Source organism: Amborella trichopoda, chromosome 13 (genome assembly GCF_054954075.1).
Source record: "Amborella trichopoda isolate Santa Cruz 75 chromosome 13, AtrichopodaSantaCruz75HAP2 v2.0, whole genome shotgun sequence".
NCBI lineage: Eukaryota > Viridiplantae > Streptophyta > Magnoliopsida > Amborellales > Amborellaceae > Amborella > Amborella trichopoda.
Genome location: NC_142348.1, coordinates 334,094 through 360,011, shown reverse-complemented (window position 1 = coordinate 360,011; position 25,918 = coordinate 334,094). Strand labels below are relative to the sequence as shown.

Here is a 25,918-nt window from a genome sequence, read left to right as displayed (position 1 = left end):
AAAGATAAAAAAACAAATACAATTAATCAAAACTTCTCTATATATAAAGAAAACAACAAAATGTTTAAGCAAATTAGAATCTCATGCTGAATTCCTAGCTGCTTAAATTTTTAATATACAAAATCTTTAAACAAATTCTAATCTCACACCAAAAGTTATTTATAAGGATGCAATGGGTTAAAGAAGAACAAAAAACATTTTTCATTGGGTTAGTCTTCTAATTATGCCTATTATTTTGATATATATGATTGTTCTGATATATTGTTTTTTGGGGAATATATTGTTTTTTTAGGGAATATATTGTTTGTAAATTTTTTTTAAGGATATTTATTGGTAAAACATTTTATAGAATTTTATTTTAAATTGAGATTCTTAATTTAGTCCTACTATTAATTTGCTTATCTTTAAATAAAAATCAATAATATTAAGTTAATGAAGAAATAAAGTTACAGGGAAAAAGTTTTTTTTGAAAAACCATAAAATATGGGTTTACATCGGTTCCATGAAAAAAGCACAATTTTTTGAAGATCTTTCGAAAAAGTCGGAGTTCTAAACGGATTTTATAAAATCAAAGATTTTTTGAAAAAATCATGCTTTAAACCGAGACTCACTAACTATGGGTGATCCCTCTCAGTTTGCCTAAATAACTCGGGTTTCTAGGGAGAATCCCTAAGTTGGGTGACCAACTCTGCGATCTTAAGAAAAAAATTCCAAGAAGAAAGAAATCTATTTGGAGCAAGTTTTTTATTCGTTTTATCATTTTTGCAAAGATTGAAAAGTATTTTGGCATTTGAATGCTTATTTTTATATATTTTTTTCTTTTTGGGTTAATTCGACAATATTCCCAATTCAAAATTGATTTTTTTTTATATTTTATATATTTTATATATTTTATATATTTTATATTTTTTACATTTAGCTTCAATAAATACTTATGCCGAGGTAGTCGGACTCGAGTACCCGGCTCGGCCCTAAGCGGAGTATTCGGTCCGAGTCGTTAAATCATCCACTGATTGCACCTAAGTTGATGAACACTGCCGACAAAATAATATACAACGCACCTTATATGGATAGAATGAAAAAGAAGTGTGATCCGTTTCATTTTGAGACAACTTCCAACAAAAGAGGCGTTCGATGTGAGGAAAAAAAGAGGAACTCATCAATTATTGAATTTGCAGAGAAATAGGAGCTAGGTGGGGGCGGGGGGGGGGGGGGGTTAGGACAGAGAGGATTTGGTGGGTATTTTTGTGGGTGAATGTTTACAAAAGAGGAAAAGGGTCCGGTGCAGAGACATTGAGTGGAGGGGCCTCTTTTTTTAGGCAATTCGCTGTTGCGTTGTGGAGACAAAATCAGCAGCAGCAGGAATTGATTTGACGTTGGAACTTATCCTTTGCTTCCACTTTTGAATTTCTCAGATGGAAGATCCCCCTTTAGATTAGAGAGAGAAAGAGTGAGTGTCTTACGCAAGAAGAGGCTCGTGGTAGGCCATCAGCCACATATGGGTTTTGTGGTTGAAAACTCCACCACGTGGTCGGGTACCCAACCCCTCTCTCCACCTCTTGTATATGACTCCCAATCATCATCATCATCATCATCTTCACTTTAATCTTCATCTTCATCTTCATCTTAATGTTTGTTGGTATCCAACCAACGCGTTCCCCATGTCTCTCAATTACCTTCCTTTCTCTCTCAACTCTAACTACTTTCCTTCTCTCAAAAACACTCTTAAACCACCCCCCTCTCTTTCTCTCTTCAGCAAACTCTTTGTGCGGTGGTGGTGAGGAGCTGGAGAACGCCCCCTCTCCCTATCAAACACTATGTGTTGTGGTTGTGGTGGTGGCGGCGGTGGTGAGGAGGTGGAGGTGGAGGTGGAGGTGGGATGGAGGTAATGCCTTGTCTCTGGAGCTCAGAGAGGACGCTATCGGTGGAGGGTGGGTTGAGGCCAAGGGGGAGGGGCAGCCATGGCTTGCTTATTGCCTCCTTCACTACCTCATCTATCACTGACTCCGCCTGCACTCATTCACCACCAATAACCATTAACCATTGTTATCACAGATATACATATATTATCATAATATTATCGTTCCTGATGATGATATGGAAAGTATAAGGAGAGATTGTTAGTGGTACCAGAAAGGAAGAAATAGCCCATAAATAATTCACCGGAAAGATTTTATTGTCCTACGGGAGTACACTGCCCATTGACTCCCTCGGATGGGGTAGTAACGGCCAGACCAGGACCCGAAAAAATAATAGCCAGACCTGGAACCGGAAATATAATGTGCGAGCCAGTCCCGAAAGTACCCCGACCGGACCCCAAAAATAAAAATATCTCTATTTAAATATATTTCATAAATTTGTTATATATATATATATATAATTTAAATATAATAATTAAAATATATAATTATATTTATTTAAATATCTACATATTTATATAATATTTAAATAGAGATTTTTTTTTTTTTTTGGGTGAAACCGGAGTGTTACTGGACTCGAAACCGAATTTTTTTTTCTTTTGAAAATAGTCACCTTATAATTCTTAAGTGGTTCCCAATATTTCAGATCGAAAAAGTCCTCCCATATAAGTCTGGTAACCAAAGGAGTAGACTCCCACAATAATCCGAGGCAGCGCTCGTAATTGTTCATTATCTGCGCTCGTAATTGTTCATTATCTCCATGTACCATATAACCTATAGGCAGCAATCATAGAAAGTGAACTGCAACACCAAAGTTGGGAACCCATCCATTTTCAGGTCATCTTCCAAAATCGTAAGCAATCACCTTTTATCAAATTTCACTTTTTTTCCATAGAAAATACTGCAGTATCAAAAATAGGGGCGCAATAGAAAGCACTAAGCATTCTTTGGGCAAAAGACAACCAAAATAAATCACTCAAATGAAAACTTGTTTTTGGGCTTTGTCAGGCTTACCCCCTCTATGATATAGTTTTTGTTTATGGTTTAATTAAGAGTATGTAAGTGATTAGTCAAATTTGAAATAGATAGTCACAAATGCAAAAACATTTGTTAATTTTTGTAAGGAACAACATCACCCATGTGAGAGATTAATCATTGTGACATTACCGGATGCAGATCGAGGAAATTCTTCCAAGCATCACTGCCACTATCATTGCCATGATCCACCCCGAAACATGATGACGCATTATTCTGAAACATCATGCAAGGCTAACAATTGGTTAGATGTTAAACATATGAGCTCTTTTTCGTCATGAATCCTACATGTGCATTGGCAACTCACTTGAGGATAGTAAACGCAGGAACCTGGCATTGGGAGGACAGGGCAACCCCATGCATCAGCATGCACCTACAAAGAAAAATGACATACCATAAATAAGTCACACTGTCTTATCAAGGGGATTAGCAGATGGAAGGTTTGCAATCGTACAATTTCAATGAAGACTAACACAAATGGCAAAGGAGAACCATCCATTCAAGAACTGTTCAGCTTCAAAAGGAATATTACATCAACTGACATGGCATAGCTTACCCTAGGTTGCCACGTGGGACCCCATCCATGAATGGAGGAGGTAGTGGCATAGTTGCTTGGATGGCCCCAAACAGGGAAGAGAGGAGGAGGGCACCCACTTGGTTGCAATGGCGGGAGCGCAATGAGAGGTTTGTTGGTATAAGCCCTGGGCAGAGGCTCTCTGTGTACCCAGTTCCGTCGCCCACCCAAGTCTTCCTTTGGTAGGACATGCCTTCGGTGAATCCGATATTTCTGCATGATCAAAATTTACTTAGATTTCTATCAGTTAATTATGTCTAATTACAGAATAAGCTAAACTCACTGAAGCCTCTCCTGTCTTGTCCTTCAAAATTATATTTGTATCATCTTCAAAATTATATTTGTAACTCATCCATCTCTCGATTTGCATTGTTCATCTAAGTGGAAGCCAGACTTCAGGATGATCATGCCAGGGAGTTAAGATTCTACTTCCATGGAACATAGTTGGCTTTCTCAAAATAATAATATGATATGCATGCTATTGTTCTTGTAGACACTATTTGATCTAAAAATATCATCATAGAGAAGAAAAAGGAAAGAACAAGATGAAAAAGAAGAAGATGATAATAAGCGAAAACCAAAAATGTGCAAGTGTTGAAAAAGCATAGTTCATGCACAAATCACCTATGCAAGTAACAAGGTTTCTCAGTTAGGTTGCGTACCATTGCAATATCTTATCCATGAAGTTTTGAACTGAGCAACTGAAGCAAAAACAAAAGAATAAATAGAAAAAGAAAAAAGAAAAGGAATTGAAGTTTAAACTAAGGGGAATTGTGATCAACCTAGCCAAGGAAGAGTTCAGTGTATACTGAATCAAATAAACAAAGGAAAGAAGAAACCATTGGCTACTCTGACTGCAGAGCACAAACTAGTTATTCCAAGTTGGATAGAACATATGTTGGCAAAATCAGAAAATACAGCTGAAGAGAATTAATACACATTGTCAAGAAGGTGGAAAAGGCAAACTTTGAATCGAGATAAAAAGAACTTCACTTCCCCAGATATTTGTTGTAAGAAAGTCCTTTTGTTTCTTTAATTTTTCTAGTATTCAGGTAATCCAAAGTATCTATTAAACAGGGAAGACGCCAAGGCGGGCAATGCAATACACAAAAATTTTCCAAGGACTTTCACTATGCTGACCTGTAAATGGCTTGCTACATTATGCCTGGTTAGACCCTCAACTTTCATCAACTCTAATATCCTAGAAGGGATGGCTTGATCAATGCCAAGCTGCTCAACAGCCTGAACAAACCGACGATGAAGCTCTGGTGTCCAGTCCACCTGACAATTCAGTAAAGTTTTGCACATTCAATTCTTGTTTTCATGTGCCATTTATATGTGTCTCTTTCTAGTTGAAAGGTATCAACATTCGTGTTGTATGTTACCTTCATTTTCTTCCTACTCGAGTTACAGGGATTGGGAGGAACTGCTATTCCCTTCTTTCGTTTACTAGGGCTGGTGCATTCACCCTTTTCTCCTTTTCGCGAATGACATGACATGGTGGAGTGGTTTGTGGACTCTCCTTCTTCCAACTTAGAACCCTCAGCTGAATCTACCTCCTCTTCGGCTCCAATGATGGGTCCTAATGATGAGTTCTCTTCGGGGGCAGGTGCATCTAGACAAACTGACTTGTCACATGTATTTTCGACAGATTTTGATTCAGAAAAACTTTGTTTCTCCAATTTAGAAAATAGCCCATCCTTAGCTATTGTCTCTTTCTCTTCTGACGAGTTGGGCAGCTCATGGCCATCACCCTGGTCTGCTACTCTCTCTCCTTGCTCCAATTGAGGAGTAGATGGAGCAGGGAACCTCTCATTCATCACCAATGGCTTGGGCTTAACCTCATTTTCAGCAGATGGAGAGCAAGTCTGCTCTGTTTTTAGGGGTTTCAGAGAAAGGTGCTCAGCTTCATTAGCAGGAAGCTGAAGCATGGATGCTACAGTTTCCTTCAGGGGCTTCAAGGATTTGGAGAGATCACCTCCTGCATTAAAGGCCTGCTCAGGACTAGTCAATTTTGATGTCCTACCAATACAAGTGCATATAAATAGAGAAATGCAATGGAAAGATATTCAACAGAAAAACATTTTTAAAAAAATATTCACCAGAAGAAAAAATGTAACTCAAAGATTACGAGAGTCAGACATCAAGACTCCATATTAATGTAAATTCAGAAGCTGAAAAGTGACAGACCCAGTGGAAAATCCAAACAAGAGAAGGACAGACCTTGTGAACCACATGCTGCCATATATTTTTAAGTTTATCTTCAGATAGTGGTTTCTGAAGGAATTCTGCTGCACCAAGCTGCACAGAGCACATTTACAGGGTCATACTCTGAACTAGGACAGGAACTCAAAAATCAAAAAAGTATTTGGTGAGCAGAACTACAATAGAACTTCAAAAATGCATAAATGTTGATGTTTAAGAGATGAAAGAAACAAAATACTTACTGCTATGCACTTCATCATGGTGCTCAAGCAACGGATGTTTGAAACCACTGCAAAATAGAGTTGTCAAGGAATTAAAACTACTGTTGTGGAAATCAAACTCGGTCTGTGTCAAGTATTGACAATGTTGTGTCACACAACAGTAACGATTAGATTTATTTGGAAGAAAGAACAGAAGAACGGAAAAGGTGTGTTCAGCATAAATGTTTATGTTCAGCAGAAAGAGAGATGCAAACTGAATCTTTCTTTTCTCAAGGGCAACCCATGCTAAAATATCAGAAGGCTCCGGAAAACACCCTATTTAAAATAAGTGTTTAAGCGTGTGTATAGTTTAAGAGTGTGTTTATACACAGTGACACACATATAAGAACATGTGTTTATACACAGTTACACATATATAAGAACATTTTTTTTTCTGTTTTATTTTGAAGGATTACACACATAAACAACATGCATATGCATGTATGCATTTATGTATGTATTCATTCAAACTAAAAGGGAAAAGAAACATAGAGAAAGGGGTGGGAGGTAGGCCACTCCATGCCTCACTATACGAGAACCATTTTGAATTCTAGGAATTACCTATTTATATGCCTAATATATAAGTAAAGTGCAAAGATATGATAGCAAAACAAACTTCATATTGAGATTTTCCATAACTATATTGTGGGCAAAAATCCAACACCATTGATGTTTTAATAGCATATGCTTATTGTAAACAAGGCAAAGAGTGTCACCAACTTAGCATTTTCATGATATTTTTGTTGGGGTGATGATACTTACTGATAGTGGGTAAGTCCCTAGCCGTCTCAAGAAACTTGTAACTACCATGGTTGGCACCAGTATTCACCTGCAAATATCTTCCCACTCAAGAACAATTTACAAATGGGGATGGTGGAATATTTAAAAGAATTCTCTAATTCTCATGCATGGATGCTTATATTTCCTAAGCACTTTCTGTTCCAACTCTGTGCTCTAAAGTTTGTAAATTCCTCGAGATTCATAAAGCGGAAGAAAGTATTTCAAGCTATGGACTGAGAAGATTAAGGTTTCGATCCTAAGAGTGAAGACTAAATAAAGTACATAGGGGGAACATGCATTGCTGGCAGAGGATGTGAGCCATACATGATCAGAATCTCTACTTACCTCAACTATAGCAACATGGAAGTTCTCGGCAGTACTTGACAATGCAGCAAGCGCTTCATTCTCATCATAAAATGTCGACACTGTGAGAAAAAGAGAGGTCATCACAAGAAAGCCTTAAAGGAGCAAAAATTCCTTCTTTATTTAAAACCACAAAAAATACAGTACAACCAGCATATAAGTTCCTGACCAGTGGAAATGAAGAAAATTAACTTAGTATTAGATACAGTCATACTAAGATATAAGACATATACATAATTATTCTCAAAGCACTCGCATTGCACAATGCTTGAAGCTTTCTTTCAAATCTAGGAGAGGATGTTGAGGAAACCTATTAAAAAAAATAAGATATAAAGATAATGACCATGCAGACGTGCATTTGGCTAACACCTATAGCACTACTTCGGCAAAAGCTTCTCAGGTAATTTACTTTTTGGATGCCGTGATCGGCTAGTTCATTTCACCCCCAACTAAAGAAATTGCCTATTCGGGAATTACACTATTGGCTCCTTCCAGTAAAAAGCAACAGAAAAACATGATCCTGCACTATAGCTGAAGATACAGGCTGTGCCACATCAAGGATACCAAGCAGGAACCTTCCCTGGTGTGATAGCCGGGCCCACTTGGCATATACGGAACTTCAAATGGGTAAATATCCTCTGCCACAAAATCTACAAGAATCCTCCTTAAACTCACTGTTGTTTAAACATTTCAGAAAGAGAATAACTCAAGCAATTAAGACTCGAGTATCTGAGCATGCAACTTTGCAGAGAAAAGGAGAATAGGCAAAAGGTCCCAATATCTATAAAAGATGGGAAAACACCCCAACCTTTCTGAAATCAGAAGTTGAATTAAGCCATTTCAGTTAAACCAGAAACAGATCGCGATAAAATTTGGAAAGTTTTTTGATAAAGATGAAATTTGGAAAGTCCTGAAATCAGAAGTTGAATTAAGCCATTTTAGTTAAACCATAAAACTTTCCAAACTTCCCTTTCCTCTTGTACTCCCCTTTCCTATTTCAATAAAACAGTTAATCGGAAAAAAAACATATCATGATCAAATTTGGAAAATTGAAAGTTCCAGTAATCTTATTCATGAAGCTGGGTATAGATGATTCTCAATAAATTACTCATTGTCTTCCAAAACAATGTCTAGGAAGTTCAAATTTCTATCATGAATATATCTCTGTTTGCCAATCACTCTATTAAGAAGTGAGGATATTTTGCAGAGTGCCTGGAATTTTTTCCATTAGCTCTGTGATGCAAATAGGAGTAATGGATGTTCCAACCTTCTTAAAAGACATTATAGAGAATCCATATGTTGTCCTTTATAATCAAGACACACTGGTCCAATCGACTTGGGGATGTCAAGCTTCGACACAAATCAAGTATTTTGCCGCGGTGTAAGAAAATTAGGGTTCAGCAAGCAATCAAAGAATTCAGAAGTGACAATCAAGGAAATAAATTCAATTAGAAAGATGAACAAAAGCAACCGATTTGCCACAACAGAAAATACAAAAAATAAAAGTCAAATTAAACCAGTTACACTTTCTAGTAAAAATATACTGCATTTTAAAACGTTCCTTGGACTTCTAATTCCTCTTTGTCAAGCAATTCATATCTATTAACAGGATATAAATAAAAATTTCAGATAAAATTTACAATCCATAGGGTTTCCCCTCGTATCCCAATAACTGTTACAAATTTGCTAAAGAACAAGAAGTTTAGATGAAAGAGTAACTGACCGATATACTCCATTTTTTCGAGCTTGGACTTGATTTCCTCAGCACACTGACTGTCTTCATCCAAGAGTAAAACTCTGAGACCCTTAGGAAAGTCCCTCCACTCCACCAACTCATCTGCAGAGCAAACCATCTCTGCTTCTTCACAACCTTCCCATTCACAGCAATCGCCACTGATACTCTCCAATTTAGCATCCTTTTCATAGCATTATTATTACTATCGATCTCTTCCCTTTACATGCCTTTAGAATTTGATTAAAACCCACCATTTTCCCACAAAGGTCTCTGCATATTTGGAATTTTGGATGAAACAGATCATTGAAAACTTCAAGTCTCCCCAGGAATCTTTTAAGTTACTTAGAAAGTATTAAAGAATCATAGAAGTTTAAAAGAATTTAGGATCCAAGTCATGTGCATTATTTTATGAATAAAAGAAGAGCAAGCAGCGTATTACACAGGAAAGCATTCACTCAAAACCCACTAAAATAAAGAGAAAAGAAAGAGTTGCAGTAAACCCGGATGCAATTTCCTCCTTGTAGTGTCTGATTTTGCATAAGATGGATAGCTGACATTTCACTCCAGAGGCGTCTAGTTTAAAAGCTCAGAAGAATCTCTGCAACTATAATGCCAGTATTTTAGTCTGCATAAGAGGTGAATATAGCTTAACAATTTATGTATGAAAAAAGGGAAAGAACAACAGTACTTTAAAGCTATAAAGAATCTCTGCAAGTTAAAATAAAATAAAATCAGAGCTCGAGGTTTCTGATTTGTTTTTCCTAAGAGCGGTGAATTCCTTTTCTCTTAAAAACAAATAGTGCCAAGCTTAAAGTAAAACCTTCAAGTTTGAAGGGGGTTGGAGTTCAATAAAATGCGAAATTCCAATCTGAGAATCAATCAATCAAAATTTAAAAGAATTTACGCCGCTATTATGGAAAGAACATTCAGTCCTCTGTGAGAAAGTGACTGCCAACCAGCTAAAAAACACAGACAACAGTAAGTATTGCTTCCCGTGGATGATTGCACACTTTGAGAGAGAGAGAGAGATGAAACATAGTCGAACTCCAATGAAAAATCTCAGAGAAGATTTCGAGAATCTTAGATAAAAAGCAAGCTAAAACATTCATATGAAAGGCTCTCCAAGCTCGTGCATACTCACCAACCTCCCAATACTTGAACACAGGGTATAGAGTAGAGAGAGAGGTTACTAAGGTTTACTAGAAGTTTGAGATAAATTTCAAGAATATTCAGAAAAGCAAGCTGAGAGGATCTTTGCTCAAAAGCTTTGAAGGATCTATCCATACGGAGACCCACAGGAAGAGAAAGAGAGAGAACGAACTTGAGACGGAGAGAGAGTACGAAACCTCAGACGGCATGAAAGCAGTAGGAACTATGGAGAGAGAAATTAAGAGAATCGGAGATCGTATAAAAAAAAATAAAGCGCAAAATCCATTTAAATTAATTAAATAAAAAACTGCCCATAAAGTATTTACGAGAGAGATGGCGAAATGAATCAACACTCGGGAGTCCCATTTTCCTTCAAAACAATCACAAGGGAGTCGAGTACCAGAAAGGGGGAGTGCTTTTACTCCATCATCATTCACTCACTCACTGCATAATCCATCCATCCATCCATCCATGAGAGAGAGAGAGAGAGAGAGAGGGTACTGACGATTGGACTTTTCATACTTTTCATACTGTGGTACGGTTGCTGTCAGTTGATAAGGACCACCAAATATGCGGACCACAATTACATACTCATAACCACCGTTTCACTCGCACACCCTACTGTAACTCTTTATATTCGTGGATGCCCAAAGCTCGACACTAACAGAAATGACACCGAAACGGAAATATTCCCATTATTATCCAAAACATTCAGTGCACCAACATAAATGACCCCCATAGCGAGATATTCCCGTTATTATCCAAAACATTCAGTGCACCACCAATAACACCCCTTACGCTTTTAAAATGGCAATTTTGGCCTCTCGGTATTATAATATGGGATTGTATATTATGGGACAATTTCCCTTTTGTACAAATACGTCTCGGTCACCATTAAGTATGAGATGCGAAATTTGACGGTCCCAAGTGTAACAATGTTTATATTTGTTTTTTTAAAAAAAATTATAAAGACTTTTCTACAGCAGCCTCTCTAAACAACTTCCCCCAATCACTTTTTTTATCTTAATTTTTACCCAAAAACTGTTTTTTATAACAAATACTTTCGAGTCAAAAAGCCATAACATTTTAGACGAGAATGCTTTTGTTTGTACATAATGACGTTGGAAGAAAATGCTTTTGTTTGTACATAATGACGTTGGAAGAAAATACGGTCCGATTAGATGCTTTCAATCCGGCACTTCGAACACTTGGTCTGGCGGTATTTGTTGTCGGTCTGACGATTGTGTTTTGCCGTCCAGTTCTTGGTCGAGCATCGACATCAAACCGGCAATTCAAATAGTGGTTTGGCAGGACGTGAACTTGATCCTGCATAGCATATTGGTGGTCTGGCATAAGGTGTTGTTGGTCTAGCAACATTATGTGGTGGTTGGGCAGTAGGTGTATTGATCTCGATCCGGCAAGTGAAATTGTGCTTCGACAATACGTACTGTCCGTTCGGCACAATTTTTCTGCCGTCCAGCAATGAGCCTACTGGCATGGGTTGTGTCACGGATTGTTCTTATGGCATGGGTATTGATTTGGCAGGAATATTTGCCAAACCGTCTTTGGTTATTAAGCGTTCTACATGGATATGATGCCGCCATGTACGAACAAAGACATTTGCATCCAAGAAACTATGATTTTTTATTTGGGGGGATATGTGTTATAAATATTCATTTTGAGGTAAAAATTACAATAAAAAATGGTTGGGGGGAGATTGTCTAGAAAATCTACTTTGGGGGGCTTTTTTTTTTGTTATTTTTCTTTTTTTAAAAAAAATAAGATTTTAGCTCAAATAATTTGGCATTATGAACTTAGGGTGTAAATATGTAACAATATTATTTACCCTTTGTATATGGGGTCATAATCGATATGGGCCATTGGATGTGATTGGGGATATCAAATGTGAAATTTGATTGTCTTGAATGAGTCACGATGTTTATGCATATTTTTTTAAAAATTGAACTCAATTAATATGGCATTGTGCACTTGGGGTGTAAATATATTTACCCTTGATATATGTAAGTCATAATCAATTTGGGATATTGGATAAATTGGGAAGTTTAGAATGTCCATTGATTTAGCACAAAGTTCAAGAGAAAGATTTTTTAATTTTATGCTCTCAAGTTTCACATTTAATATTAGGTGCAGTTGGCATACGGATGCATCTGTAGGTGTAGAGGTAGGGTGCACCTTCAAATTTTATCATGGTATATAATTTTGATGTAAAATGTTCTTCAGATTATCTCAAAATATTTTTTTATATCTAATTATAAATTTTTAAAATTAAAAAATGGTTAAAATCAAGTAGATCTATAAACATATGAAAATCTTGAACATGGATGGTGTAGATAATATGTTGTGAAATGCACTATTTCTGAGATTTAAAATCTTTTTTATATTTCATGGTAATACATCTCGATGTCGAGATGATCAATTAAAGGGTTTTTCAACATTGAAACTACCTTTTTCGATAGATTTTTTAGGGGCATCCAGAGATCTACACTATAAGGTAACATCCTTTTATAAGCTTTTTCCTTTGATATTTGAGCAATTGTGACCTCAAAAAAGGCATTGTATTATACGATCCTTTGATATCACTATTAAAAGCTCGGCCATTTTAATAATTTATTATTGATCAGATGGTTGGGAGTAGTATTTTAAAATCATTGACCTGAATTGGGAATTTGTTGCTATGGATCAAGATCCGTCATTTAAAATTGAGAATCAGTGAAGACTGACCCAATTCCTAGTTGAAATTGAGAATGTTCAATTTCGATGGAGTGACCCGATTCTATCTAAGAACTAGGCGAGTTTGTTAGGGGATTAAGCAACGCGGATCACCTTAATCACCCAGTTCCCACCTATTTTTTTAAATTTTTTATTTTTTTCAATATTTAAAATTATCACTTAATTTTTTGTGACCAATTCTCACATCAGAAAGTTGTTACGATTGCTAATCCCAATCACCAATTCGATGATCTACCCTAGATTTCAGGAAGGTTGGTTCACCCAATTGATCCAATTTTTAAAGCACTACCTGTAAGTAAGTCGACAACAATATTACATATTAATTACAATATGAGAAATACAACTTCAGCTAGTTTGTAATATTCTTATCAGCTTATCATCAAATCAAATCGTTGATTATCTCCAAATACATTTAAATTATATGAAATGTATACTATGAGATCGCTTCTCCTAACTAAAAAGAGTTCAAAATCACCTTTAGTGGACAACCTGGGAAATGTCACCAAGTTTGTGAATTTTTTTGTTTTCAATGGCATATCGTCGGCCGGCCGACCTATTTCAAAACATCTTGGGTGATTGTGATATTCTCGTACCGAAAATAAATTATATCGTTGCATTAACACGGAAACACAAGAGAATGATCATTTAAAAACTGTTATTGGTAGGTATGAAATATACACCACTATTGGTGAAAATGAGGCAAGGAATATACTATTCCCGTGTGGGCTCCCTTTAACATCTATTTTTGATATTGATCTTGGATCCAAATTTGAAGAGATCTATGAATGATCATGAATATAAATAAAATAAAATGTTAAAACATTAGTTTTAAATTTTTTAATCTAATAAAAATCTTTAGTTGTGGAGGAGGTTCATCTTAAAGATGAACGGTTGTGAGTCTGCGGGTCAGTCAGTCCGTTAACTCAAAAAAGAGATAGTATACATTCCGTTACATAAGTGGTTAGCTTGTTCACATGGAAACCTTCACGTACAAAGTATTAATGGTCTATGGTATATGGGATCCTCTGGAGAATATCATCCATTTGCTTCCAATGACAAGGTGTGGATTAATCCCAGTATATAATAAAAGGGAGCGGTTTGTATAGAGCCTAGGCTCTCAACAATCAAATTAGAGACTAGGTTCAAATAGTGTTGAGAAATGTGATTTCGATATTGAAAATATAGCCTTAAAATATATTTTTATATTTAGTTATAAAGTTTAAAGCTTTAGAAATAGTGTAGATCGATAGATCTATGAAAACTTGAAAATTGACGGTCAAAAAATGCGTTACAAAATACAATATTTTCAAAACTTAAAAACCATTTTTTTCTCATGTTCATGTATCTTGATGTCGAGATGATCAATTTGAGGATATTTGGTCATCAAAACAACCTCTTTTAGTGAAATTTTTTATGTAGGCTCTAATTTAATTGTTTAGAGCCTTGGCTTTATATAAAATTTTCCCATGATAAAAAAGTGCGGTTTGTATAGAGCCGAGGCTCTAAACAATCAAACTAAAAGCGCACCTTCAAATAGTATCAAGAAATGTGGTTTCAATACTGGAAATCTTTTGTGATAACCTTAAAATATATTTTCATCATTAATTATAAAATTCATAGCTTCAAAAATAGTGTAGATCGAGCACATATATAAAAACTTGAAAATTGACGGTCAAAAAATGCACACAAGATGTACTATTTCTGTTGACAGTTATAGGATATCCAAAACTTGAAAACTATTTTTTTCTCCTGTCTATGTATCTTGAGGTCGAGATGATCAATTTGAAGATATTTGAGCATCAAAATAACCTCTTCTAGTGAAATTTTTTAGGTGGGTTCTAATTTGATTGTTTAGAGCACAACTCTATATAAATTTTTTCCATAATAAAATAGTCGCTATGCATGTTTAATATCCAGGGGAGTTGATGGATGCCACCATCCTCTACCTTGTATGCTTTTCGTGTGAAGTTTTATTTAGATTCTGTTTTCTTAATTTTTGGATATTGATTGATATTTTATTATATTATTGGTACAAGGTGGGCACAATTAATTTTGACCATTAAATGTGAAATTGGGTGGCATTTATTTTATTGACCTCAAAATTCAAAAGAAAATTTTCCAACTTGATAACACACCTCCACAATCAGATTTCACATCGGATGGCTGCACCAAAAGTAATTAGGTCTCATTGTATAATTGAAAGAGGCGGCTGTCCTCGAAATGAGAAAATGGGAGGTGTTAAGAATTTAAAACATTGTTTTAAAACCCTGTGATCTAGATTAACACCCGTCCAGGTCGGGACTGGGACGAGATTACTCCAAACTGATTTGGTTCGTGAATCTGATACATGTATACGGGGTTGACAATCCATCCCACCGATCCGAGTTTGAAAAGTAATTTAAAAAGCTATTTTTATTGAAGAGCTTGTGAGGAAGATGGAATCACAAGCGGCTCGCTTGTTGGGTTCAATGGTCCCTCCCGTCATCTGGTTGTGCGCCCGTGACCTCCTGCACTTGCTGCCTTCTTTAAAATGGATGAAGCTCACGAGCAAGAATACGATGGAGAGAGCGCATTCGATTTGAGGTGGCCCACTTTTCCCTCAAATGATATCTGGCTTCATTCTAAGTCCATTGTCCCGGCCCTAGTCCCATAGGGCCGGCCCAAGCTCAGTCCTGTCACTGTTAAGGCTGGCCGAACGAGGTCGGCGCTCGCCCTAGCCTGAAAATACGTTTCTGATTTTGTTTCCAAATTGTTTTCGAAAGTAGTGTTGGAATGAGCGACTCGGGCCGTGTACTCGACCTATGCATCAGCGAAGTACTCGGCTCGAGTCCGTGTAACACAGCCTGAGGGAGGGCGAGTTTTGGCAAAGCTGAAAAAAATGTTGTTTTGTTCAGTTCATGGGAATATTAGTCATATTAAATGCCAAACCCTTTACAAAATATTGGGAATATTGGTTATTCATGGGAAATATTTGTCATCTCCAGTTGCCTTTACAAAGCAAATATTGTAAAGGAGGGTGTTTCAAGTACTCATTGGATTTTGAAAAGGAGACCTCTCTTTTCTCTCTCTCTACTGCCATATCGGACCTTTTATTTCTTGCTTTCATGCTATGCCTTTAAAGCATGCGATCATACAACAAAATAAGGATACCAGTTGCACCTGCCTTAGTTGGGAAGGTGAAATGCCTTTTTTCCTCTTCCCTTTCTTTTTAGTGGAGGACCAGACCAGACCACATGACAAACAAAATCTCTCATCCTCAGACCATGGCCTCTCTCTTTCTAGATTTTTCTGGATGAAATATCGCTCCCTCTCTCTTGGGAAGCTGAAATGCTTTTTTTCTCTCCCCCTTTTTTTTTTTATTAATAGAGGACCACATGAGAAATTGTTCCCTGCAAAATCTCTCCTCCTCAAACCATGGCTCTCTCTCTCTCTCTAGATTTTTTTGTTGGTCTCTAAAGTTTTCTAGTATCGGATGAAATCTCTCTCTCTCGCCTTGGAACTAGCCTGAATAGAGATCATGTTTTTTTTTTTTTTTTGAATGGAAACAATACTAATCTTCTATCTTCCCTCTAGATTATAGTTGTTTATTGGTAAAACTCTCACCGCTAAAACCCTCTCTATCGAGAAAGGGGCTGAGGTCATGTTGATTGCACCCCTCATATCTTAGTTGCACTTTTTGGCATATCTTAGTTGCACTTTTTGGCTTCCATTCATAATGACAGTTTTAAAAACTATTAATCAATTAAAAAAACATGTAGACGTTCTGGCTTCCATTCATAATGATAGTTTTAAAAACTACTAATTAATTAAAAAAACATGTAGAGGCCTGTTTTCTTTCATGTTGTCATATTCGCTTTGGAGTCTTTTTCGATTTGGAGAGAAAAATGAAGCAATTCGGTTCTTTCACCGATTTGGGAGAAGACTTTAGACTTTTTTTTTTGAATTTAGTATAAATAAATTAGATATTTATATATAACATATATACAAATAATTGAAATAAATTTAAAAACTTTTATGTAGCTCTTTCTTTGCTGGCCAAAGCAAGCCCGAAGAATACCCTAATCATATCCGAAGCAAACCCGAAGTGGCTCGATTCTGATTGTAACAGCCTGAAGCGGCCCAAATCTGACCGAAACAACAACACCCAGCTTCCCTTCTGTTCAGTTTATGTCCAAAATCCAAATGCGACCTAAGCGAAGCAAATTTGATAACATTGGTCTTCCCTACTGAATTAACCAACAAAAAAAAAAAAGTTCTCTAATAAAGGAAAGGGAGGTTGGAGATTGGTGGGTGAAATGGGGGCTTTTCGAAAATGAAAAACTCTAACCGTTCTTATTTTCAAGTACCCATAAATGCTATTTTAAAATGATATTTGCTCCCTCTTCGATATAGTATTTCAAGACGATACAAAGTACGTCATCAAGCACCCTAGAAGGGTGCTCCGTACATGTACCTTCTCTCTCTTTTGTATTTGGGGTATATGCATAGTAATACGTGCTCTTAAATACAACTCAACAAACTCTCTCATCTTCAAAATAGGATTCAAACACACATCTTCCTCTCTTTACAAAAGCTCTTTAGAAAAGTACCATAAAACCAAAGTCTTATTTTGAAGTATACTTAAGCATTTTTTAAATAAAAAACATACTAAGAAAAAACTCGGAGCTATAAACTATGGGCTAAACCATGGGCTCCTCTTCATGTGTCCGACATTGTATGGTCAAAAGCGATGGTAGGGTTTATTGGTCACAAAGTCCTGGTCTCAATCCACGCCTGTGGCCCCGCCTCCCTATTTTACTAAGTTTTGTGTCTCTCTATGATTTCAAGGTCGCACTGCACTCGCTCAAATGACCATTTATTTTGCAATTTAATCCACTCCGTCAATGGGAATGTATCCTATCCAAATCATGGGAACGGGTGAAAAGGGGCATCAAGCACCTTTCGGTTGATATTTCGCAAGGCCTAATGGCCAAAAATTAATTTTATATTTTAATTTTTGTTTTTAATTAAAGAAGATATTTATTTATATTTTGAGGTGTAGGTTTATTTTATAAAGAGAATTAAATAAAAATGATTAAAAAATTTTCTAATAAAAAAAACCAAAATGCTTCTAAATTTATTTGGGTGTGGTTTGCATAAGGTTGCAACTTTAATAATCCAATTAAGATGCACCTCTAAATTTTTTTATAAATGTAATTTTGATATAAAAAATTCTTAAGATGACTTGAGAATCTATTTTCATCTCTAATTGTAAAATTTTTAAACTCTAAATATGTTTCAAATCAAGTAGATCTATAAACACATGAAAATCTTAAAAATTGACGGTCTAGATAATATGTTGCAAGATATACTATTTCGCGGACTCAAAAAAAATTTTTTTTTTTTTTTGTATTCATACATCTCGATATTGAGATGATCAATTAGAGAGTTTTCCAACATCCAAACAACCTTTTATGATGGATTTTGGAGGTGCAAGTTAATTCTACATTTTGAAGTTGCAACTTTATATAAACATTTTCTAATTTATTTTGATCAATTTTTTATTCAAAATATATTTTATTATTTCTATTCAATTCTAGTTACAATGTTGAAGCTAAATATCAAATTTCATAGTCATATCATCTTCAAATGAAAAATAAAATCTAAAAACAAAAAACGAATTTTTTTTCAACATTTGGATGAGGCTGGATCAATCTAAACCATCTAGGTGCACCTTTTAATCATCCACAACATGTAGATGCAACACCAACCCATTTTTTATATGAAACCTTCCAAATAATCTTTGCTTACCCTACGAAGGATAAAAACATAATTCCAAACTTGAGTCAAACCACCCCCGTGGATCAACTCTGGGTCATCCCTTTGAGGGACTGTCAAATCTCGTATTTCAAGTTTTGAGAACTCAAAAATCTTTTTTTAAAAAGAAAAAGTTGTTCAGTAAAATTGAGAGTTTATATAAGCCTGCAACCTCATTATAAAGAAGTAAGGTGCATCTCAAAATTTTAATAGAAAACAATAGTATAAGTTGGAGAACCTTCTAAATTATCATCTCCCTACCGTCTGATTTAAATAGACGGCTTGGATAGCTTCAGCCACAATGTCAAAAATAAATTATTGACTGATTGATCCTTATTTGACACCTTAGAGTAATTTACTTTTAATTTTTTATGCAAATCATATAAACATGAAATTTGGTGAATGTTGTCATCTAAATGAGACACACCTAAAAATTATATAAAAAATATTTTAAAAAATAAATTACCAAAATACCCCTAACTTTTGAATTTTTTTTTTTATGTATTTTTCTTATTATAAGCTTAAGAGAGGAATTTGGTTTCAATATCATTTCTAGAAAAAATTAAAAATAAAATAGTGTTTTAGGCATGACATTGCGATTGGGATCATCTCGACCATCCACTTATATCAAACAACTGGGAGATGAGGGATGTCGGTAAAATATATGGGAGTAGGAATGTATAATAAGTCTCTCCTTCTATTTTATATATCTAATTGGTTTTAATGGTTAGTATGGAGGTTGATGTTACACGTATAATACACACAACAAAAATAAAAAAATAAAAAATAATAATAAAAGACTTTCCATAATATGAGGTTGAAGTTATACATATAAACAATGTTTAGAAAATTGACTCAACCAAGGTACTTGGCTTTTGGCCAAGCCAAGGTTCTCACCCAAGTGGAGTTCAAGTTGAAAAAAATAAAAAATATATATATGGTTATGTTAGGGTGCTCACACTATAGAGCATTTTATAATTGTATTCAATAAATTTTAGACACTTAAATACTCTTGTTTTGTACATTGAGCATTTTTTTTAGTAAGGATATTTTTTGTCATTAAAAGGCGTATGACATCATCGACATGGAGTATGACATCACCTACATGTAGTACACTGATGATATTTAATGCTCAATCTGGATAATGTCACACCCCATGTAAATAATATCACATCCTTCTTAATGGCTAAAAATATACTTATTAAAAAAATATTGTATTACAAAGCAAGGGTATATAAGTGTTCAAATTTTGTTGAGTACAATTATAACATGCTCTATAGTGTGAGCACCTTAATATAATTAGCAAACTAGACTATGCACGCATCAAGGTATAAGGAACTTACAAATTTTGAATACTCAAGCCCATATGGATGAAATGACTACTATAATATGAGATTTAAATAAAATATGAACAAAATACTCTACAAATGAAATGATTAGGGCCATGGAAGTTACCTTAAGCAAAGATCACTAAATAGCCTAGACACTATAGAAGAGAGCTGTAATGTCTATAGTATTTTGCTCACAAATGGGAAGAAGAAAGATGGAAGAAAAGAGTAGGGTGTGGAGGCTCCCTTAGTCTCTCTCTTTCTCCCACTGTGTTGCAAAGTTTGTTTTTAAAATGAGGTTAAGATGGCTTATTTATAGGCAATTTTAATTGTGATATTTTAAGTGAATTGATCAAAACCCTTGATGCTTATTGTTTATGATGTATGAGATGGCTTTGATCTTGGTACATTAGGTTATTTTACCTAATTATCTTAAGTTTGAAATAAATTTCATATATGCCATCTAAACATACACAAAATGCCCAATTGTTTTCTTTTGAAAATCATTAAAGAATGAAGAGAGAGGAGCGTGCCCCTCTTGTAATTTATTAAAATATCTGTTTTGATCCAATAGAATTAAGTCATTTTAAAAAGTTCACATAGGCTCGAGCCAATGAGGTGCTCGAGCCAATGAGGTGATGCCACACAAAAAGCAGTTTTAAAATATCATTTCCAACCATGGATTAGGGTTTAAGCCATAATTTTATGGCATAACCAAAACCCTAGACAAATGTGGATGAGCCCACATGAGTACCAAATTAACATGTGACTAGATAATCATGTGTTATAAAATAATTTTTCTCATTCAAAGCATTATAAAACACAGTACAACAAAAAGACAAATACCAAAGGACACCCATTTGGTTTTGACATCATGCCGACATTAGCCACTAGTGGGTCTTGCGGGGTGCTACGTGTGGCCACTTGGGTAGCACGTGGGTACCCCACTTGTTGTCATCAAATGGACTTTAGCTCAAATAAATTTAAATTTTTTTTTATTCCAAAAATAATATGTAAAATCTCAAAAAATATTAAAAAATTCTAATAAATCATTTTTCATTATAAATACTCATTATGGCATCAAAATAAATTTAGGTAAATGCGATATCTAGATTGAAACCTGGTTATCAGAGTACTCCACTGGCTAGTTCAAAATGATGGTCCATTCTATTGGCATGATTCAATTAGCTTATGCTATGCAATTAGTAGTTCACCCCAATCAATATCCCATCATCTTTACACACCCCAATCAATATTCCATCATCTTTGGGTGTAAAAAGATTATATGTGCACACTTGGGGACACACACACACATATAGGGTGTGGTTTGTATAGAACCTAGGCTCTAAACAATCAAATTAGAGCCTACCTTCAAATAGTGTCAGAAAATGTGGTTTCAACACTGAAAATCTTTGTGATAGCCTTAAAATATATTTTTGTCTTTATTTATAAAGTTCAAAGCTTCAAAAATAATGTAGATCAACATATCTACGAAAACTTGAAATTGACAGTCCAAAACTGCATTACAAAATACACTATTTCTAAAACTTGAAATCCATTTTTTTTCTCATGTCCATGTATCTTGATGTCGAGATGATCAATTTGAGGATATTTGGGCATTAAAACAATCTCTTTTAGTGGAAATTTTGAGGTAGGCTCCAATTTGATTGTTTAGAGCCTCGGCTCTATATAAACTTTTCCATATATAAATGACATAAGCTCTTCCTAGTTGGATCACACATTAGAAAGGGTGGCTCCCATAAGATTGTGGGTGTCCATACCATAGGGTGGTCTCATGTCTGGGTACGGAGTTATTACCATCTTATATAGGGCCGTGACACTTAAGGTACTCGGATTCTAATCACTTATTGATTCTTTTAGTCATGGCCAATACATAATCCATGAGGCATATAGTCTAACTATATCTTTGACTTGGAGGTGACCTTCACACTTCTAAAAGCGATCTCTTTCTGTCATAGGTATATCTCATTATTTCATGTATTCGAGGTGTATGATTCTAGGCCTCAAAGTGCCAAGTACCTAGAATCATCTTCTCTTACTCATTCCCCTTGAGCAAGATAATCTTGTATTTAAGTCTTTAAAAGGCCATAATTTCATTAGAGATCAAACTGTCCTAATTTTTTATTTTTATTATTAATTGTCCAATGATGGAGACGTCGTTGGTCCATAAGTAAAAAACAAATACCCTAGGATTCACCAAAAAAAGGGAGTTAAAGTGGTTCAATGTTTTGGACGTTGCAAACATCAAAATGGGGGGCAAAATAGAAGTAAAAAACCGTGAAATATACAAAAATATTGGTCCATGCGACAATTCCGCATTTGTTTTCAAGTCACTACATAAAGGAAAACGTTTATATAGAGCTGATGCTCTAAACAATCAAATTAGAGCTCACCTAAAAAATTTAATTAAAAGAGGTTGTTTTAATGCCCAAATATCCTTAAATTGATCATCTCGACATCAAGATATAAGGACATTAAAAAAAAAATGTATTTCAAGTTCTGGAAATAATGCATCTTGTAAATGCATTTTTTGACCGTCAATTTTCATAATTCTCAAGTTTTCATATATGCTCGATCTAAAAATTTTATAATTAAAAATAAAAATATATTTTAAAGTCATCACAAAGATTTTCAGTATTGAAACCACATTTCTCGACACTATTTGAAGGTCACCCATACATAAATCTTCTTTACCTTATTCGAAGTTTGCTTGATACTCTCTGGTGACCTTTATTCATCTGTAACACAAAAATGAAAGTGATTTAGAACTCAAATAAATGCCTTAATTCAACTCCCGTGGACAATCAAATTGAGGTTTTAAGAGCTAAAGGGGTTCTTTTTTAAATTGGTTAAAAGGTGAATTGTACCAATACATGCAATCTTGTCCTGCGGGACCACTGTATGGTGGATAGACTCACGATTGCTGAGGAAAGACGTGGAAGCCACCAATTTAAAAGTCAATCATGCGTTTGTGAGGACCCAAGGGTGGAGACGTAGAAGGCTTTTGGACCGTTCCATTTATCAATTATAATAAATCCTTAATTTTCATCTTCACTCTATTTAGTGGAGAGGGTTTTCCTTTTTTATTTTTTCTCGCATATTCGAAAATTCCTGAATTTCCATTCGTCATTCCATGGATTGGATAGGGTAGAAAAAGCCATGGCGTTTGCTTTTGAACTTGAAAGACATAATGCCTCTCTATAGTTTCACAAATTTTCAATAAGACCAACATTGATAGACCAGAGAGATGAAAAGATAATTATATATATATTATGTCTATTTGTTTTCTCCAATGTTATGTAATGGTAAGGCAATCTTCTTCTTTCTTTTATATTTTTGGACAAAAGTACTATAATTTCATTAAGTAATAGAGACTCTTACATATTTACATCAGACACAAAAGAAAAGAAAAGGTAAAAGAAATAAAAAGTCAAAGAAAAAGCTCTTCATGAAACCCCCCTTTTAGCCAGATCATTTACTACCAAATTTGCCTCTATGTAAACATATTGGAAAGAGACAATCATCTGATCAATAATATCCATGATCTCCATCCACTTACCTCTCAAATTCCATGGTGAACGAGTCTCATTATTGCACCAATGGATAATATTCAATGAATCTCCTTCAACAATACAAGGCCATGTTTTGTATTGATCCAATAAAATGCGCATCCCTTGTAACACAACCTCCATTTCCACATAATTCGCAAATGCCACTCCACAAAGTCTTGTAACATAATAGCACTTCACCATTGTAATTTCTTATAACACCACCAAATCCAGCTACACTCAGATTCCCTAAAGAACTACCATCAAAATTTAATTTAATGGTTCACTTAATTGGTGGCCTCCACACACACATTTTGAGTGAACTGTAATTGTCCTTTGGTAATTGTAGGGCATACCGGTCATCGTTCTTCCACACCACTGCTGTGATGGTTGCTTTTAGTTTTAAGTTATCTTCATCAATTGCTTGGATCGTTCTTTTCAATGAATTTTCAACAAAAATTGGTTGTTTTGGGGTAGAGCCTTCTTGCCTAGTGATTTCTCGCTCGTAGGTTGGACGGTCGAGTACTAGCGGGAAAAGAACAAAATATGGACACTTTGTAATCTGTGAACTTTTTACTAGTCTCTACACACACACACACACACACACACACACACACACACATACACACCACACACACACACACACACACATATATATATATATATATATATATATATATATATATATGAAGACATCCCTCAACCAGATTGCTTGACGGCTGGAAGTGGGAGTAAGCTGCTGATGATGTTAAACGTTTATTATAGTTTAAAATACCGTTGGAATCAACTTATCATTTTTTGTAACTTTATTTTAGTCATCGAAACACATAAATGTACTTATCTTTTGAAACATATAAATTATATAATGTGTGGAGACACATAAAAATATTTTTCCTTTCAAATTTTCATATTGGAGTTCTCAGGGGTGAACCAAGATCAACTTGGTACAGGAGGTTAGATAAGGAACTACAATCGAAGCATACAAACCACGAAAGTCATATGGGGGTGTGTAGTGTGTACAACAAAATGAGGACGAAAACTGTTTGATTGGGAAGATAAGTTTTTTTTCACCATGTCTACAGAGAAAGTGACGAGGAGACCGATAAATTGGCAAAAAAAATTAGGCGCGTTTCAAAAAGTTGGTTGTAAATAGATTTTAGAAGATAGTAGCAAATTTGCATTAGCAAAACAACAATAGTATGTAGTCATTGTACCATGTTAACCCTTAAAAAAAAAAAGAAAAAAAAAAAAAAGAGTATTCGAAAAAGCTAATTAAAATTAATAAAAATTGATAAATTTGAAGCAAGCATAACAAACAAAAGGTAAGGGTTGTGAAAATAATAGGACTCTGTTGGTTTTAGAAAATAATAGGACGTAGGAAAATAGGAAGTTACCTTTTTAGGTTGGAAGGATGGAATGAGTAACTTTTTTTTTTGATGAAACGGTGCACGTTATTGTAAGGTGGTTTCTTATTATGTTTTTGAACAGAAAGAGAGAAAGAGAGAGTCTTCTTGTCGTGTTTTTTTTGTTTTTTTCTGTTATTGTGATGTGTGTGTTTTTTTCTATGTTATTGTGATGTGTGGGGGAGGTTTCGAATCCCTACGTTTATTCTTTCTTTTTGCAATTTTATTCTCAATTTCTGTATCTACAACTCAATTATATTTGTCGGTTGTTAACTGTCGATCAATTTTCAGCTTATTGTGATCCAAGAATAGCTGACCTTGCTTAGAACTAGTGTGATTCAAGAATTGCTTAGAACAGGGCAAGTTGAATAGGAACAAATAGGCGGGCAATTTAGGACTGAAGAACCCCATGTTAGTATCAGAGGTAGCCCCATTTCATTTCATATGTCATGTTGAAGTACAGATGAAAAATTATTAAAATTTGAATTTCAAAAAAAAAAAAAAATGAAGGGAAAAAATTTACATAAGAGTGAGGCCCTAAACAATCTAATTAAAGCGTATCTCAAATATTTATTAAAAAATGTTGTTTCGATGCTAAAAACTTTCAATCGCTCATCTTGACTTCATGATGTACGGATATTAGAAAAAATAGATTTCAAGTCTTAAAAATAATACATCTTGTAATATAATTATCTAGATCATCAATTTTTTATATTATTAAATACTTATAGATTTATTCGATATACATTATTTTAAAATAATTAAAATTTATAATAAAAAATAATATTTTTTTTCAATAGTACTATTTGAATACGCGCCTTACTTTGATTGGTTAAGGCCTCCGCCTTGTACAAACCACGGAACGAAATGATGGTATCCCTCGTTAAAATTGGACGGGTGGCGTATTATGTGTTTGCTCGCTTCTTGATTTCTCTCCCTCATATAAATTCATCGGGGCCACAATCAAAAAATTAAAAACAAATAAATTCATGCTTTTTATATATATATATATATATATATATATATATATATATATATTAGCCCACAGAAA

General features: G+C 34.9%; 1 protein-coding gene across 17 annotated transcripts; it reads right to left on the bottom strand.

Annotated features, from left to right (window-relative positions):
• Positions 1–1,046: 1,046 nt before the first annotated feature.
• APRR2 (CheY-like two-component responsive regulator family protein) lies at positions 1,047–10,470 on the bottom strand. Of its 17 annotated transcripts, none has more exons than XM_006847604.4 (13): positions 10,013–10,470; positions 9,372–9,496; positions 8,860–9,141; positions 7,119–7,198; positions 6,756–6,822; positions 5,976–6,022; positions 5,752–5,829; positions 4,914–5,522; positions 4,669–4,809; positions 3,511–3,741; positions 3,262–3,327; positions 3,087–3,170; positions 1,047–2,010 (listed from the first exon to the last, which is right to left on the bottom strand). In XM_006847604.4, exons 3-13 carry the CDS (start codon positions 8,987–8,989, stop codon positions 1,816–1,818), a joined length of 1,728 nt encoding a protein of 575 aa, XP_006847667.1. In that variant the 5' UTR covers positions 8,990–9,141; positions 9,372–9,496; positions 10,013–10,470; the 3' UTR covers positions 1,047–1,815. The 17 variants fall into 17 exon arrangements, with proteins under 17 accessions (XP_006847667.1, XP_088712153.1, XP_011624557.1 ...); XM_088856027.1 differs by having other exon boundaries at positions 4,914–5,509; XM_011626255.3 differs by having other exon boundaries at positions 9,372–9,475.
• Between the last annotated feature and the right edge of the window lie 15,448 nt (positions 10,471–25,918).